This window comes from Paroedura picta, chromosome 16, assembly GCF_049243985.1.
Source record: "Paroedura picta isolate Pp20150507F chromosome 16, Ppicta_v3.0, whole genome shotgun sequence".
Lineage (NCBI taxonomy): Eukaryota > Metazoa > Chordata > Lepidosauria > Squamata > Gekkonidae > Paroedura > Paroedura picta.
Window position 1 is genome coordinate 14,293,139 of NC_135384.1, and position 15,944 is coordinate 14,309,082.

At 39.8% G+C, this 15,944-nt stretch overlaps 1 protein-coding gene across 1 annotated transcript; it reads right to left on the bottom strand.

The window, feature by feature from the left end:
• Positions 1–309: 309 nt before the first annotated feature.
• On the bottom strand, positions 310–7,192 carry LOC143825409 (vomeronasal type-2 receptor 26-like). The gene is made up of 6 exons (XM_077313438.1): positions 7,026–7,192; positions 5,939–6,230; positions 4,962–5,750; positions 4,602–4,829; positions 2,799–2,925; positions 310–1,208 (listed from the first exon to the last, which is right to left on the bottom strand). The coding sequence occupies exons 1-6, from the start codon at positions 7,190–7,192 to the stop codon at positions 310–312; spliced, it is 2,502 nt and encodes an 833-aa protein (XP_077169553.1).
• Positions 7,193–15,944: the final 8,752 nt, after the last annotated feature.

A 15,944-nucleotide genomic window follows, 5' to 3' on the forward strand; every position in this document is an offset into this window, starting at 1 on the left:
CCTAGCATTCATCCCAATGTCTCTAGTTACACAACAGAGATTAGAAGGGGAACAAGCATAGCAATATGACACCCAACCTCATAAAAGCCAAGGGTGGGAGATGTTCAGCAAAGTATATCTTCTACCCCTGCTGTTCTCCAATCTCCATCCAGGAGCATTTCTGTGATAGCCTCAAGATATAGAGATCCCAGGACCCCCTGAACTTTCCCATTTTTGATTGGTGCCATAAGGCAGTAAGGAAAATTTATTCTTCACAGTTACTTACATTCAGCACGTATTTGGGTATCAAGAAAACTATGGCTGGTATCCTCACATGATCCTAATTATCTGTTCCCTAATGTTCATTTCTGGCCTCAGCAAAATGATGTAGCATTTTGGAAAGAAGATGCAACCCAATAATCCAGCACCAGATGACAAGATGGAGAAGATCTCCACAGCCACCATGAATTTTCCTTTAGAGCCCAAGTAACTTGGTACAAAGGAAAACCAAACACTGCAAAAGACCAACATACTGAAAGTGATGAACTTTGCTTCATTAAAACTACCAGGTAGCTTCCTGGCAAGAAAGGCCACTGTGAAGCTGACACTGGCCAGAAAGCCCAGATAGCAAAGGACAAAGTAAAACATCATAGCAGAGCCCTCATTACATTCTAGGATAATTTCCTTTGGTTGTGCATGCATATTCATTTGTGGGAAGGGAGGGGAAATACAAACCCAAACAGTACAAATCACTGCTTGAATTAAGGAGCCTGAAAGGACAATGGAATGGGCCAGTTTTTTACCCACCCATCGCCTCACGTGGGACCCTGGTTTGGTGGCCATAAAGGCTAGGACTACAGTGATAGTTTTGGCTAAGACACTGGAAAGAGCCACACAGAAGATGAGGCTGAAAACAGTTTGGCGCAGAATGCAGGTCACCTTCCCTGGCTTTCCAATGAACATCAAGGAACTGAGGAAACAAAGCAGGAGGGAGAGGAGGAGAATATATGTGAGGCTTCGGTTGTTGGCTTTAACAATGGGAGTGTCCTTGTATTTTATGAAGGTTCCAAGGACTAATAATGTGACCAGAGAGAAAGATACAGTGAAGAAGACAAAGATGATTCCTAAAGTCTCTTTGTATGAAAGGTAGCTTGGGACCTTGAGAAGGCATTCCTGATGGCTTTCGCTGGGGAATTGATGATCTGGGCATTTGACACAGGCATCCATATCTGAAAGGATAAAAAGAACTCAATATTTCAAGGTTATGAGTGGTATCTAAGAGACAATGATATACATAAGGTAGAAATGTATGTTCCTCCCTTCATTTGCCTCCTTCAAATCCCCCCCACTACATACATATCAATTGTTTGGGATAGGTAACACTTTTGGTGAGTGACCAGGTAAGTAGCCTGTTGGACAATAAGATAGGAATGGACTCTCTCACTCCTTTCCAGTAGTCCTGAGATCTACATTTTGAAAAGGGATCTAGAACCTGCCATATGAAAATATAGAGGGATAATCTGAAAAGTCTGTAGAAGTTTATAATGTTGTAGCTTCATTGATTCAGAAATGAATATTTATCATCTAAAGATTTTCTTCAAAAATTCTAAAGTAAAAAGGAATGACTAGATTAACTTCTAGTGACTAGATGTTAATTGTCTGCATAAGCTAAAGATAAGCTAGAGGCTGGCTGTGTCTGTCTATCAGTCAGCCCAGGTAAACCCTTGTAAGCCACCGCAACTGCAGAAGCAGCATCATTAAAACGTACTGGGAAGAAAGGAAAAGAATGACCCTTCAGGTTTATGGATCTAGGAAGTCAACACTTAAAGACCTTTTACAATTAGGCTCTAACCACCCCATCCTGGTAAATAAGGCTCCACTCTCTCAATCTATATGTAAGGTTGTGGAAATCGGTTTTAATGTACCTGAAGAAGTGTGCATGAACATAAAAAGCTTATACCCAGCATCTAACTTGTTTACTGGCATGGTGGTATTGGACCAATCAAGACACGAGTCTGCATTTCTTTTGGCAAAGAAAGGCCATAGCTTTATTAACCACATAACCATAGGGTTGGCCTGGCACAAGGTCAGAGCAATCCCCACACAGATTTCCGGCTGGTGACATGGGTATATGTAGTGCCCTGGTTCCCCCTCTCTTCCAGCCAGGAAGATGAGTCCCCTGACCCTTGATGTCTTCTTCTTGGAGGTTGTTGGGTGCCACTTTGTCTAACCCACTTCTAGTTGCTGGGCGCCCACTTCATCTAACACACTTCAGGTTGCTGGGTGCCCACTTCATCTAACCGTTCCAACATCCAGGCTCCAAACCACTGACCTTCCCACTCAGGTAAGGTAATGCTCAATGTTAGCTGGTTACTTACTGAGAACCTAACCCCAGGATCCCAGCTCACAAATTGGACCCTGACCAAAGCTCAACCTCGTGACCCCCCCCCAATCCATAACTGCGACAAGTATGACCAATAGAAGCCTTAACCATATATATACAAGTGTGGGTAGCACGTTGTTTTGAGTGGCTCACAGCAGCAGAGAGGCCAAGCTTGGGTCACAAAGAACATTAAATATGTACCCTGAAGCCCTGCACCTCATGTCCCTGCCACATGAGCCCCGCACACATGCCCCAGCCACATCTCTCTTAGGCCCACCAACCTGCAACGCCAACTGCGCCTTTTGTTTACTCATGGCCGCTCTTTCATCTTAAAGAAGTCACTAGATTTAACTTTTGTTCTGTTGTTTCAGATCAGCATAACTTCTTCCATTATTTCTGTCCGTTCTACAAGAATGTTTTACGAAATATATCTTACCCTTGTTCTCAGAGACCATCCCTTCTGTACAGGGAGTACAATCATAGCAGCAAAATTTCTCTCTCTCCTTCTTTGACTTGCTGAAGCCAGGTTGGCATGGATCATTGCACACAGAAATAGGAAGCACCTGTCCATAAACAGATAGGGAGGTTAGCACATGGGTGCCCTGGCAAATTTTGTTTTGCTGGGAAAGTAATTATGATGTCAGAGAAAACAAATTAGGACGTTGTATTAAGCAGCAGCTTTCCTGTGAGGTCACCAATCATTTGTCAACCATGAGGTGACCGAAATGCACAACACAGAGAAGGAAATTAAGAAAATACTCAACTTCCATCACAGCATAGAATTGTAAATATTTAAATGAAAATAGAATGAAAGGTTAACCACCGCCTATATGGCTAATTAAAATGCTGCATTTGATTGTACAGGATTAGCCAGTGTTCAAAGCAAACTGGTGGATTATTCAATCTGGTCAATTTAATGATTAAATTGTTGAAGCTTTGATGGATACAATATCATTTACATTTAAAAAAATTCTTAAAACTAGTATAAGCATCTGCAAGTAACACCAACCAATGCATTGCTTTGCTGCTGAGAAAATGCTCAGTACAGTGGTATGGTCAAGATGAACCTCACCAGGGTAGGTTCTCATGGTAGCTGGGTTGGTTCCAGTAAAAAACAACAAATAAATAACACCTAGATTTGAGTCCAGTAGTATTTCCAGCGACCAGCATGATTTTTGTGAATGATTTTTCAATAGTCAAAGCTCCATTTGTCAAAGTTCCAAGAGAAGGTGCTTTGACTCTCCTATGTTCATACTCTGAATCTAGTTCTTTAGCTGGTTATATTTATATGACTTAATGAGGAATGGGTTTTTTTGCTGTATACTAAAGGACATTACAATTCAAGTATATGTATCTCTGGATATTCCAGTCTGATAGGATCATAGAAGATAAATAGGGTTGGTCCTGTTGAATACTTGAATGAGAAAGAACCAGGGAAGTACAAGGATGCTACGGAGAGACTATCAATGTCAAAACACATTTGTTGATTTCTTTCCTTGAAAACAATACAGGGGTTTCTTGAATTGGGCTGCAACTTGAATGGAATGTTTCAGAACCTTCTAATCTTCCTCAAAATTGTGTTCAGGGCAGAATTCCCAGTGCACAAAAATTCACCTACTCAAAACTTTACAAGAGGTGACTCAAAGACCTCATATGCCACATTTTAAAAATAAAGGATGGTTTCAAAAACTACCGTATATTATAAGGTATTTAAAAAAAATTGAGAGTTTTGCTTATCCATCTGCTCTCTTCATTGCAGTATGTCCTTTTACCAAACACTGAACATGAAGGAACAAAACAACAACAAAACCATAATGAAAAATGGTAGGAGGATCTTCAACCAAAATGTTAGACCAAGATTGAGAAAAAAATCTATTTTTTATCTTCTATATTGTAAAAATATCTTCTGTATTCTATATGTGTATATATATTATATATACCTTCTATGTGTACCTTGTATATCAGCCTGGTACTATAGTAGCTGACTGGTATCTTAACTCTTGGGGAAAAGGAAATGGTATGCATTCTATAGTTCTGGCAGAATCTATTAGGAGAATGCTTCAAGATGAATTTATACTGGAATCAATACTGGAACCTTACATAAAATAATAGGAAGAGGCACATTCATAAAATGAGGGTGAGTTAACCTTCCTCCCCCCAAACATACACACTTCATCACTGCTTAAAAAATATTGGTCTTGCTTTCAAAAGAAGGAATTGAGGGGAGAAAATCAGACACCTGGTTAAAGCTTCTATGCCACACAATTTGATCGTCTTCTATGGTGAGCTCATTCTCTGAAGGGGCCTGAGGATCCAGTTGTCCGACTTTCACCCTAACAAATGACCCATTTGAGAAGGTAATCCAATTGGTGACATCAAAAACTGTAACTAATTCTCCATTTTGATCAAACTGTATGCTTTCTCCAACTGTATTGTTGAACAAGGTATTCCTTAAAAACTTGTGTAACTAGAATGAGGAAGAAACCAGAAGGAATAGTTATAATACTGAAAACTTTGGGAGAATTGAACATACAAACTGGAAGCAGAAAGAGAAAACTTCCATATATGATATGTCAACCAGTTTGAATAATTCCAGTACCTGCCATGGCTCTATATTTTCAACATCCATCCACCCAACTTCCAAATGTTTTCTGCATCTGGACTCATGTGTGTGGATATTGTGTAAAGCATTAGCCATTGCATAGACAGCATTGTAGACATTGTAGCTATGGCCAGTCATCTGCATTTCAAACAAAGGGCCAGGAAGGCTTTCTAGTTTCTCTTTTGCACTGCAGGTATCCTTCATATCCCCTTGCTCACATGTCAATGAACATCTGAATACTTGCTCCCAAAAGTTCTGAATGAAACCATCTCCTTCATCCCATGTAGGTCTTATGGTTTGAAGGAATTCTTGGAATCCAGGAGGCTGATTGGAATGGACTGCAAAGGACAGGGCACCATGAAAGGAGTCTGTATCAAAAATACTTTGGATAGCAAATGACTCAAAGTCCCACTGTGATGTAATTATCCACACCTTATCCAGAAGGGGTAATGAAATGAAAGGGAAAAAGTTAAATGTGATTCTTAAATTCACCATGGCTAAAAATTCTCCATAAACATAAAATACGTTGGTTTTTTTGTCCATTAATATTTGGTAGTGTTCAGCTTGGTTTAAAGCGGATTCTATCATGTCCTTTACATAAGTCACCTTTGTTATTTTGTATATGAATGCAAAACAAATGCTATTCTCCGAGAGTAGAGGTGTTATTCTCCGCAGAAACTGGTTTCCCATGTCATCATCCATAGCCAGGAGCCCAATCCAAGTCCATCGAAAATGATGTAGTAACTTTAAAACTCCTCTGAACTGATAGATGTCATCAGGCACCATCTGATATATGGAAGGAAATTGTTTTTTGTCATCCTTTGCAAGGGAAAATGACCCATAAGTCATCTGCAAGGAAACACATTTTCATGAATGAAATCAGCATACTCAATCCTATGCCGGAATAATTAAGCCTAAATTTTCAGTATTGTATGTTTTTGATTCCCATAAAGCTGAGTACTGAATTAGCTTACCTGAGGAGTCTTGTAGATGTTCAGGATTGAGGCCATCTGAGCAGAAGTTTCAGACAAATGCCCTCCAATAACAGCTAATAATTTTTGCCGGTGATCACAGCTAAAGTTAGGGATCAGTGTCTGCTGTGCAGAGAGTACGCTGAGAGTGGCCTTAAAGGTCATTCTTCCAAGGCCATAGCTATTGAGGATGTAGAGACCCAAGCTGGTGTTTGGTAAGAAGCTGGGATTCTCATTCAGCTCTTTTACAGCAAAAGCCAAGGCCAAAATGTGCTGGTAGTTTTTTGTGACTGACCTACAGAGAAGATAGGAAGTAAAGCAACCAAGCTGCATTTACTGTGTTCTTCCTTCCTGGAACCACAAATCAAAATATAAATCTGTAATTTGAACCTGAAAACTTCCAAGTTAAGGTTCCCTTCTTGACATCTGACATTATCTTCTATATTTACTGACAATTATTCATAACAACAAGGAAGAGCAGAGGGAGCTTAGTTTAGTAGGCACATGCCTAACAACAAATTATTATTTTTTTTAAAATGTGGATGAAATTCATGATTTTGGTTTTTCTAACATCTTTCTGCCAGGCCCACTGATGTAGGTGGCAATTCCCCTCTTTTCAGAACTGCATTCCATAATTAATCCCTGCAACAGGAAATAAGCTGTAAATAAGTGCATTATGCCTATGACAACACAAAGTGACTAAGGCAGTTTGCTGAAATGGGTAGGTAGCTTTTTTCAGGTTATTGAGCAAAAATCTATAGAACGATTCTAATTCTACCATAGAGGCTTTTGTCACATACCAGAGGGCTGTCCCCCGAGATCCAATTTGATTTTTCTTTGTAACCCTGAAAGCTTTTTATGTAATGTTGGATCAATGTTACATTGTCTGACTCGTCTCCCATACAGGGTTGAGGTAAGGATTAATAGGAAGAGAGAAGAGCCATGCAAGCCACTTTGGGTCCCTTTGAGAAGAAAGGGGGGGTGTCTCAGAAGCAAATAAAATGGAATGAAAACACAATCTGTGGCTCCTTACTCAATGACTGAACACAGTGATCAGATAAATTCAAAGAAAAAAAATCAAAACTCTTACGCAGGTTCATCAACCACCATCCGTGCCGGGTGTTCTAGGAAAGATGGGGGGTCATTTAAGAAAACAACTTGAGTGATGATCCCACCAATAAGAAGGTCCCCTGGCTGATAAAAGTTGTGAGGAATCGGAAAGGGGTCATCGTATATAGAGCAATTAATGGAAGACATCGAACACACTACATGACAAGGCAGTACCAGGCCCAGCAATAGGGGCAGCAGCAGCATCTCGATGACAAGACTTCCTTTCCAGTTGATGACTACCAGTTTCCCATCTCCCATGTCATATCACTTCAGTTTTGTCTCATTGCCCCTGATGTGGTTGATGACTGAAACACAAAAGACACCCTAAGATGAAGGGCAGTGCCTTCCTCCTGCTTCTCCTCTAGAATTCGTTCCCCAGCAGTGCTTGGATGTTTAAAATGGATCAATATATGAAAATAATAAAAATAGTTTTGTTCATTTTATGATTTGAGAGGTAAAATCCAATCTCCTCTTAAATTACAGGATAATTATTCAATTTCTAAGAGGCAGCGTTTGTATTGCACTGGCTGTTAGCTAACAGATTTTTCATATGTGCAATTTTCTTCAGATTTTCGTTTTTAAAAACCAAAAACAATTGGTTGAACAGAAGGAATTAGATGCAATAATATACAGAGAGGTGATTTTTTTTCTTTTTTTTAAAGAAACAATATCTGATAGCAACTTTAAATTAAACCGGGAAAGGGGAATGCAGTTGATGATCTGAGCCCTGTCTATTTCTAGAGGCAGTTCTGGTGACAAAATCACCTTTTTGTGCAAATTAAATAAAGTTCTTATTATTTCCCTTGTTAGTGCCTTGAAGAAATCCATTGCAAACAACGAAGAAAGCAGTCATTTTAGCTATTTGGTTGGAGATAATTTCATCCCAATGAGGACCGCCTCTGGACTTCACACCTGCTACCCTGTAAACTAGAGTTGTGAGCAAGAAGATTTGTTGTCTCCAGAGTTCTAACAGGCCACCTGATTCCTCTGTACTTCTCCACCTGTGTCCATTTGGAACCATTGACATTTATTGATAATATTTTGTCCACTAATAGGGGGGAAATGATCTTTTCAGGAGCTTTCTGTGGAGACTCACATTGGTCATGATATCAGAACAGTGGCATTTGTATAATTCTGACTTCTTTTATCTCCAGTCCTCTGTGCACTGTAATATATATTTAAAAAATCCTTCAGAAGGGGGCATCCCTTTGTACCTCTGATGGCAGAAGCATGACCTTGTATCAGTTGATATAACAAAGAACTTCATTGGTTGTGCTGGGTTTGGATCTAACTGATCCTTCTTTTAAACCCTGGCTGCAAAGTTTTCAGTAGTGTATATTTTAGCTTCCCAGAAAGCTGAGTACTGAATTTAGTCTCTAAAAATGGCTAATATTTTTAACACATGCAGGGAACATTAAATGGTCACAAAAATGTTGTATCCAAACACTGTCTCCCCCAAGTTGGAAAGCCGTTCAACTGCTTTTCCTTCTCTTCTAGCTTCCACTTCTTTCATTTTGAAGGTACTGGAAATGAGCAGGAAGGGCAAGCTTTCCCCTTTTTGTCACAGCCTGTTTACACTTTAGGGATATTCAAATTTTTATTTTCCAAGTGTTTAGGGGGTTTTTTTGTCCTTTTCCACACTGAAATTCACCTTTGCAGGTGCAGACCAAATTGTCCCCTCACTTGACCTATAGCTAAGGAATCCCCAGAAATCTGTTCTTCACTTTTTGAAGCAGAGTCCAGTGGGGTCAATTTCGGATTGTTCAGACTTTCCCACAGAAATAGTTGCCAGTTATTTGGAAGCAGTGTTAGTCTGGCTCAACTAAAGCCAGCTGAAACTCCAAGATGGAAGTCCTGTGGTGGGGTAGGAATGGACCAGAACAAGAAGCATGTTTTCCCAGCCTGGATGCAGTTGGAGATCTCATACTTGGCCAAAAATCTGGCCATGACTCTTGATGACTCCCTATCAGTGGAGAATCAGGTAATTAGAGTAGCCTCACTAGCATTTTACAATCTATGCTAATCGAAGCCACTAGCACCCTATCTGGCCCTCGAACTTCTAGCCATAGTGATCCATGTGACAGTCATCTCCAGACTAGATTTTTGTAACTCGATCAATGTAGGCCTTCCCTTGTCCATAATTCAGACACTCTAGCTGGAACTAAATGCAGCAGCTAAGGTTTTCAGCAGAACACCTTGGAGAACCCATATCCTACCTGCACTGAGGCAGATGCATTGGTTGTCAGTTCAATTCCAGATCAAGTTCAAGGTTCTTGTTTTGATCTTTAAGGTCATTTGATGTCTGGGCCTAGCATATATAATTCCCTATGCCCTTTGGTGTCCCGTCAGCTCTGCAAATTCTAAAATGCTGGTGCTCCCTGGCCCATAAGAAGACTGGACATGGTTTCTTCTTATATAATGGTCCTTAAACTCTTTATGTATAACATCTTTATCATGCCAGATATATTGGTGCCAACTAAATTGTTTATTAAAACCTTCTAGTTCCAACAATCTAGTATCTTTCAGAAGACACCATTCCTTTATCCATGTCAATGATGCTGCTTCATGGGAAAGTTGAAGATTTGGAAGGGAAAAACCACCCCTAACTTTATTATCTGTTAACAGTTTAAATCTAATCCTGGGTTTTTTCCGTTTCCAAATAAAATCTTGAATATACTTTTGCCATATTTTAAAGTATTTTATGGGGATGAATATTGGTAATGTTTGAAACAAAAATATTAATTTTAGAAGTAGGTTCATTTTGATAGTAGCAATTCGCCCCAATAAAGACAAATCTAGCCTTGACCATTTCTGTAAATCTTTTTTTATAGAGTACCAGATCTTGAGATAATTATCTTGAAATAAAGTCTTCTGACAGGAAATGTAAATGCCTACGTTTTTTACTTTTTAAACAATTTCAAAACCTGATTTTTTTGATAAAACATTTTTTGCTTGATCAGTCATATTTTTGGTCAGCATTCTAGCTTTTGATTTGTTTATTTTAAAGCCTGCAACTTGCCGAGGGGCAGAGACATGGCACTTGGATAGCTCAAATATTTCGAGCTCGTGTTCCACTGAGGGGTCAATCGCAGCTGCGATTGACAGAAACGGGTTTGGGTATGCTAACCCACCCAGTATCTACCCAGGAATTCCCTGTGAATCTCTGGGGCCGCTCTGATCTGCAGGGAATTTAAAATCCCAAGGATCAAAAGCTCAGTTTGAACAGAGTTCTGAAAGTGCCATCGCCATTTTAAAGCTTTCTTCTTTTTCTTCATCTCTATATTTTAATCTACAAAGCTCTTTATTTTAATCTACAGACCTAACTGGATATCCCCTGCAAGACTCTTCGACTCACCAAAACTCCAGAGTGAAAACAACTGGCAGGTACCAGATTGAGGCTACAAACAGTGAGTGGGGGTCTCCCCCAACACTTCTCCCCTTCGGAACAAACTTCTGGTGTTGAAAGTTGCTTTTCCCAATCTAAGCAAGCTAGAGTAGCACGAAGACGTGGGTGAGGAGGCAGAAAAGGGATTAACAAAATCAGAACGTCCCCTCACCACTATTTATGATCCGGAGATTGGAATGTTGATATGAAGGGTCACGTGAGAGCTCCTTGCCAGAACGAGAGCCTGGGATTGTAAATCTTCAATATGTCATCAAAAAGCGACTGGCTGCCACCTGGTGATGAAAATAGTTTCGGTTTCCCACTGACAGTTTCAGTGATCGGAGTGAAGCTGCACAAGAGACAAATTTTTACCTGGAGTGCCATTTCTATTTTTGTCAGAATGCAGGTCACCTTCCCTGGCTTTCCAATGAACGGAGGAAACAAAGCAGGAGAGAGAGGAGGAGAATATATGTGACTTTAATGTGATTCTTAAAGTCACCAAGGCTGAAAGTTCTCCATAAACATAAAATACGTTTTTTTTTGTCCATTAATATTGGGTAGTGTTTAGAGCAGATTCTATCATGTCCTTTACGTAAGTCACCTTATTTTGTATATGAATGCAAAACAAATGCTATTCTCAGAAAGGAGAGGTATTATTCTCCACAAAAACTGGTTTCCCATGTCATCATCCATAGCCAGGAGCCCAATCCAAGACCATCGAAAATGATTTAGTAACTTTACAACTCCCCTGTACTGATGGGTGTCATCAGGCACTATCTGATATATGGAAGGGAAAGTTTTTTGTCATCCTTTGCAAGGGAAAATGACCCATAAGTCATCTGAAAGGAAACACATTTTCATGAATGAAATCAGCATACTCAATCCTATGCCGGAATTATTAATTCTATGTTTATAGCTTACCTGAGGAGTCTTGTAGATGTTCAGGATTGAGGCCATCTGAGCAGAAGTTTCAGACAAATGCCCTCCAATAACAGCTACGAATTTTTGCCGATGATCACAGCTGAAGTTAGGGACCAGCGTCTGCTGTGCAGAAAATACACTGACTCTCCATGATACAGGAGCATTTGCCTCATTATATTCGAATATTAACAAGGACGGACTCATTGCCACTGACGAAAGCCAGACTGAAAACGGAAAACAAATGAATCTAGAGACCGTTTTGGCAGAGTCAAAGTCTAAATAAATAACATAAGAGACTTTTTATCTTCTTATGCTTAATTAAACTACTGGATAGATTCTGTCTCTCCTTTGTCACTATTTTGGAATTGTCCATTTTTTTCATGCAGCACTTAAGAGTCAGAATGACAGCAATAATGCCAGTGTGCCCCTGGCCGGGTTGGTGGGAGTAGCTGTGATTGGCCCGCGGACCGAAAGAAAAGTCTGTACAGGGCCCAACGAGAGAGGCTCTGCTCAATTATTATATCAGAGAAAGCTGTTACACATAAATAGTAATAGATTACTTTTATTGTATTGTCCAAATGGCTTCACAATGACCGTTTACGCACTGGAGGTTTCATACCAGGCTGCAGGCTGGAGTTTAAGTCATGGCAGGTTGCTCTAGCTTTTCCTGCACCCAGATGGGGGAGCATTTGGCCCAGTGCACCTCACCCGCCCCCGATTTGTGCTCCTGCATGGGAGCTGGGGTAGTGAAGTTTTCAGTGCGTAAACGGTCAGTGAAGTAAAAAAAGATTAAAAGAAAAAAGAAAATATATGACAACAGAAAAGATAATAACATAAAATTCCATTAACAGTTTAAGTACTATATTTAGGATTTAAAAATCTTAGGATACCATTATTCCTTGGCTCATCATAGTGGGCATATTAAGAAGTAATGGGTGAGATCCTCAACCTCCATATTCCCACATATATATAGAGATTGAGAACTTGTGGTACAAGAGAATTGGCCAGATCACATGGTCCAAGCATAGCTTGGAATCGTATATAGTTAAAAACCATCTGTAGCCCCCTCAGACGCCCTTCCATGACTGAACAAATTTGATCTCCCCAGTGTTGTTATTTATGTTGTGTTATAAATTTTTACTTGGTTGTTATGATGTTGTAGTGAAACTGTATGTTATCGATTAAATTATTATAATGTTCCATGTAAACCGCCGAGAGCTGTAAAGAAAGGGCGGTATAAAAATCCAAATAAATAAATGTGTCATGGAAGTAAAGTTAACAAAATGAGGTGTTATTTTATGGACTTTTAAAAAGGTTTTGCCAACATACGCTGGATCATAGAGAAAGCTAGGGAGTTGCAGAAGAACATCTACTTCTGCTGCATTGACTATGCTAAAGCCTTTGATTGTGTGGAGCACAACAAATTGTGGCAAGTTCTTAAATAGATGGGAATACCAGAGCATCTTATTTGTCTCTTGAGAAACCTATATGCAAGTCAAGAAGCAACAGTGAGAACCGGGCATGGAATCACTGATTGGTTCAAAATTGAGAAAGGAGTTCAGCAGGGCTGTATACTGTTGCCTTGCCTATTTAACTTGTATGCGGAACACATCATGAGAATGGTGGGGTTAGATTAGTCACAAATTGGGATCAAGATTGCAGGGAGAAATATCAACAACCTCAGATATGCAGATGAAAGCACTCTAACGGCAGAAAGTGAAGAGGAACTAAAGAGCTGTTGATGCCGGTGAAGGAGGAGAATGCAAAAGTTGGCTTGAAACCCAACATCAAGAAAAAGAAGATCATGGCATCCAGCCGTCTCAATTCCTGGCAAATAGATGGGGAAGAAATAGAGGTAGTGACAGATTTTATTTTCCTGGGCTCCAAGATCACTGCAGATGGGGACTGCAGCAAAGAAATTAAAAGACGTTTGCTCCTGGGGAGGAAACCTATGGCAAATATAGACAGCATCCTTAAAAGCAGAGACATCACCCTTCCAACAAAAGTGCATTTAATCAAGGCTATGGTCTTCCCAGTTGCAATGTATAGCTGTGAAAGTTGGACCATAAGGAAGGACGAGCGTCAAAGGATTGAGGCTTTTGAACTCTGGTGCTAGAGAAGACTCTTGTGAGCCCCTTGGACTGCAAGGCAAACAAACCGGTCAGTCCTAGAGGAGATCAGCCCTGACTGCTCCTTAGAAGTCCAGATCCTGAAGATGAAACTCAAATACTTTGGCCACCTCATGAGCAGGAAGGACTCCCTGGACAAGAGCCGAATGCTGGGAGCGATTGAGGGCAAAAGAAGAAGGGGACGACAGAGAATGAGGTGGCTGGATGGAGTCACTGAAGCAGTGGGTGCAGACTTAAATGGACTCCGGGGAATTGTAGAAGACAGGAAGGCCTGGAGGATCATTGTCCATGGGGTCGCCCTGGGTCGGACACGACTTTGCACCTAACAACAACAACAAAGTTTTTAAACCATGGGACTGCCTTTGACTGAGATATTGTAAAACTGTCAATTGCAGCAGCCATATTATAACTTCAGTCACAGAGATCATGTCCAGTTCCCAAGAGTCATCTGATACTGATTGTCATGACTGCATAATATTGATCTAAATCCCTCCAGATCCATCAGTAGAGTTAGGCTCTGCTGACTGTAGGAGTCAGTGTTCATTGTTTTAGCTTTTCTTATATTATTCCGTGTAATTAATTTTTATTATTACTAATAATATGAAACTGTACAAATTTCCAATACATATTCAGCATTTGTCTTTCATTAGAGAGGTATCCAGACTCTAGCCCAGAAAAATAAACAAAAATTAATCTAATTATGGTATTATTAATTTCCAGATGAACTGGGGGGAAATCCATTCAAACAGGGAAGATCTAATGACTTTGCATAGGAAACATGTTGTATTACAGCATAGTGTCAATACCCAACATGATTACAAGAACGGAATAAATAAATAAATAAATAAATAAATAAATAAATAAATAAATAAATAAATAAATAAATAAATAAATAGTAATAGTAATAGTAATAGTAATAGTAATAGTAATAGTAATAGTAATAGTAATAGTAATAGTAATAATGAACACTTTAAAATTATTTATACCACTCATCCCAATAATCAATTCATACACATGCTGTGGTCTGAATTTTATTAACATTACGATTTCTCAGTACTAATACATTCATCATTAACTCACAGGAAGTTTCTATCTGGTTTTATGGCCTAAAAGCTGAGGTTCATTTGCCTGTTGTTCCATAACCAATAAACACACTGAGAGTAGATATCTAGAAGAAGAAGAAGAAGAAGAAGAGTTGGTTCTTATATGCCGCTTTTCCCTACCCAAAGGAGGCTCAAAGCGGCTTACAGTCGCCTTCCCATTCCTCCCCCCACAACAGACACCCTGTGGGGTGGGTGAGGCTGAGAGAGCACTGATATCACTGCCCGGTCAGAACAGTTTTATCAGTGCCGTGGCGAGCCCAAGGTCACCCAGCTGGTTGCATGTGGGGGAGCGCAGAATCGAACCTGGCATGCCAGATTACAAGTCCGCACTCCTAACCACTACACCAAACTGGCTCTCTGAAAGAAGAGAATAAAAAGTTTATTCTGTGCAGAAGCAGTCATTATCACTTTATGCATGTGTGCTGAAAATTAAAATTCTTATGCTGTTTTTATTCAAAAAAACACATATCTATTTGTTAGTTATAGATAAGAAACAACAATTCTATTGTTAATTCTTGAAAGATTGTTGTATTGTCAGATAATTCCTAAATCATATGTTTTATCCGAGGTGTGAAATATAGAGTGTTTACGTGGACTTTTGGTACACTTCTGTTTTATTGTGATGGGACTTGAACACAGATAAAGTAGAGAAGAACAGAGAAAAGAAGAGCTACTAGTCCTAGGTGGGACCAGGGGATCCCTTGGAATTACAGCTCATCTCCAAGCAACAGAGCTCAATTTCCCAAGAGAATATGATGGCTTTGGTGGGTGGATTCCATAGCATGATACTGTCCTGTCCCAAATCCCACCCACTACCAGCTCCACTTGCAGTTATTTTCCAACCCTGAGTTTCCAACCCTAGAGAGAGGTCATATACAGGTGTTACCACACATTCTTCTGTACTTCAACACATGTTCAGACTTAGATTGGGAATAACCTTACATGTTTGTGTAGGGAGCAGAAAAGAGGTGTAAATGTGGGGAAAACTGGGAACAGGGCAGAGGAGAATAGAAGTGGAGGGGAAAGAGGACGCCAAATATTCAGTTGTAGGGCACTAACTGGCAGATAGAAACAATCTGTCAGCTTGCTGTACAGTAGATTTTGGATTATAAAAGTGGGAGAAAGATATGATAGGGAGTAAAGTTATATATTCCCTAGATTGTGAAGAAATCTGTATGGAAGATCTGATTCAGAGTACTGGCTCTAAATCCCACCTAGATACAGTATTTTGGGGACATATGATAACATGGGATCTTTTCAGAAAGACAAGAAATGCAACAGAAAATAAAATCATGGTTTTGGTACTGGATAAAATTGCAGCACTGGGCACATATTTTGTGCGCAAATATGTGACCACATAT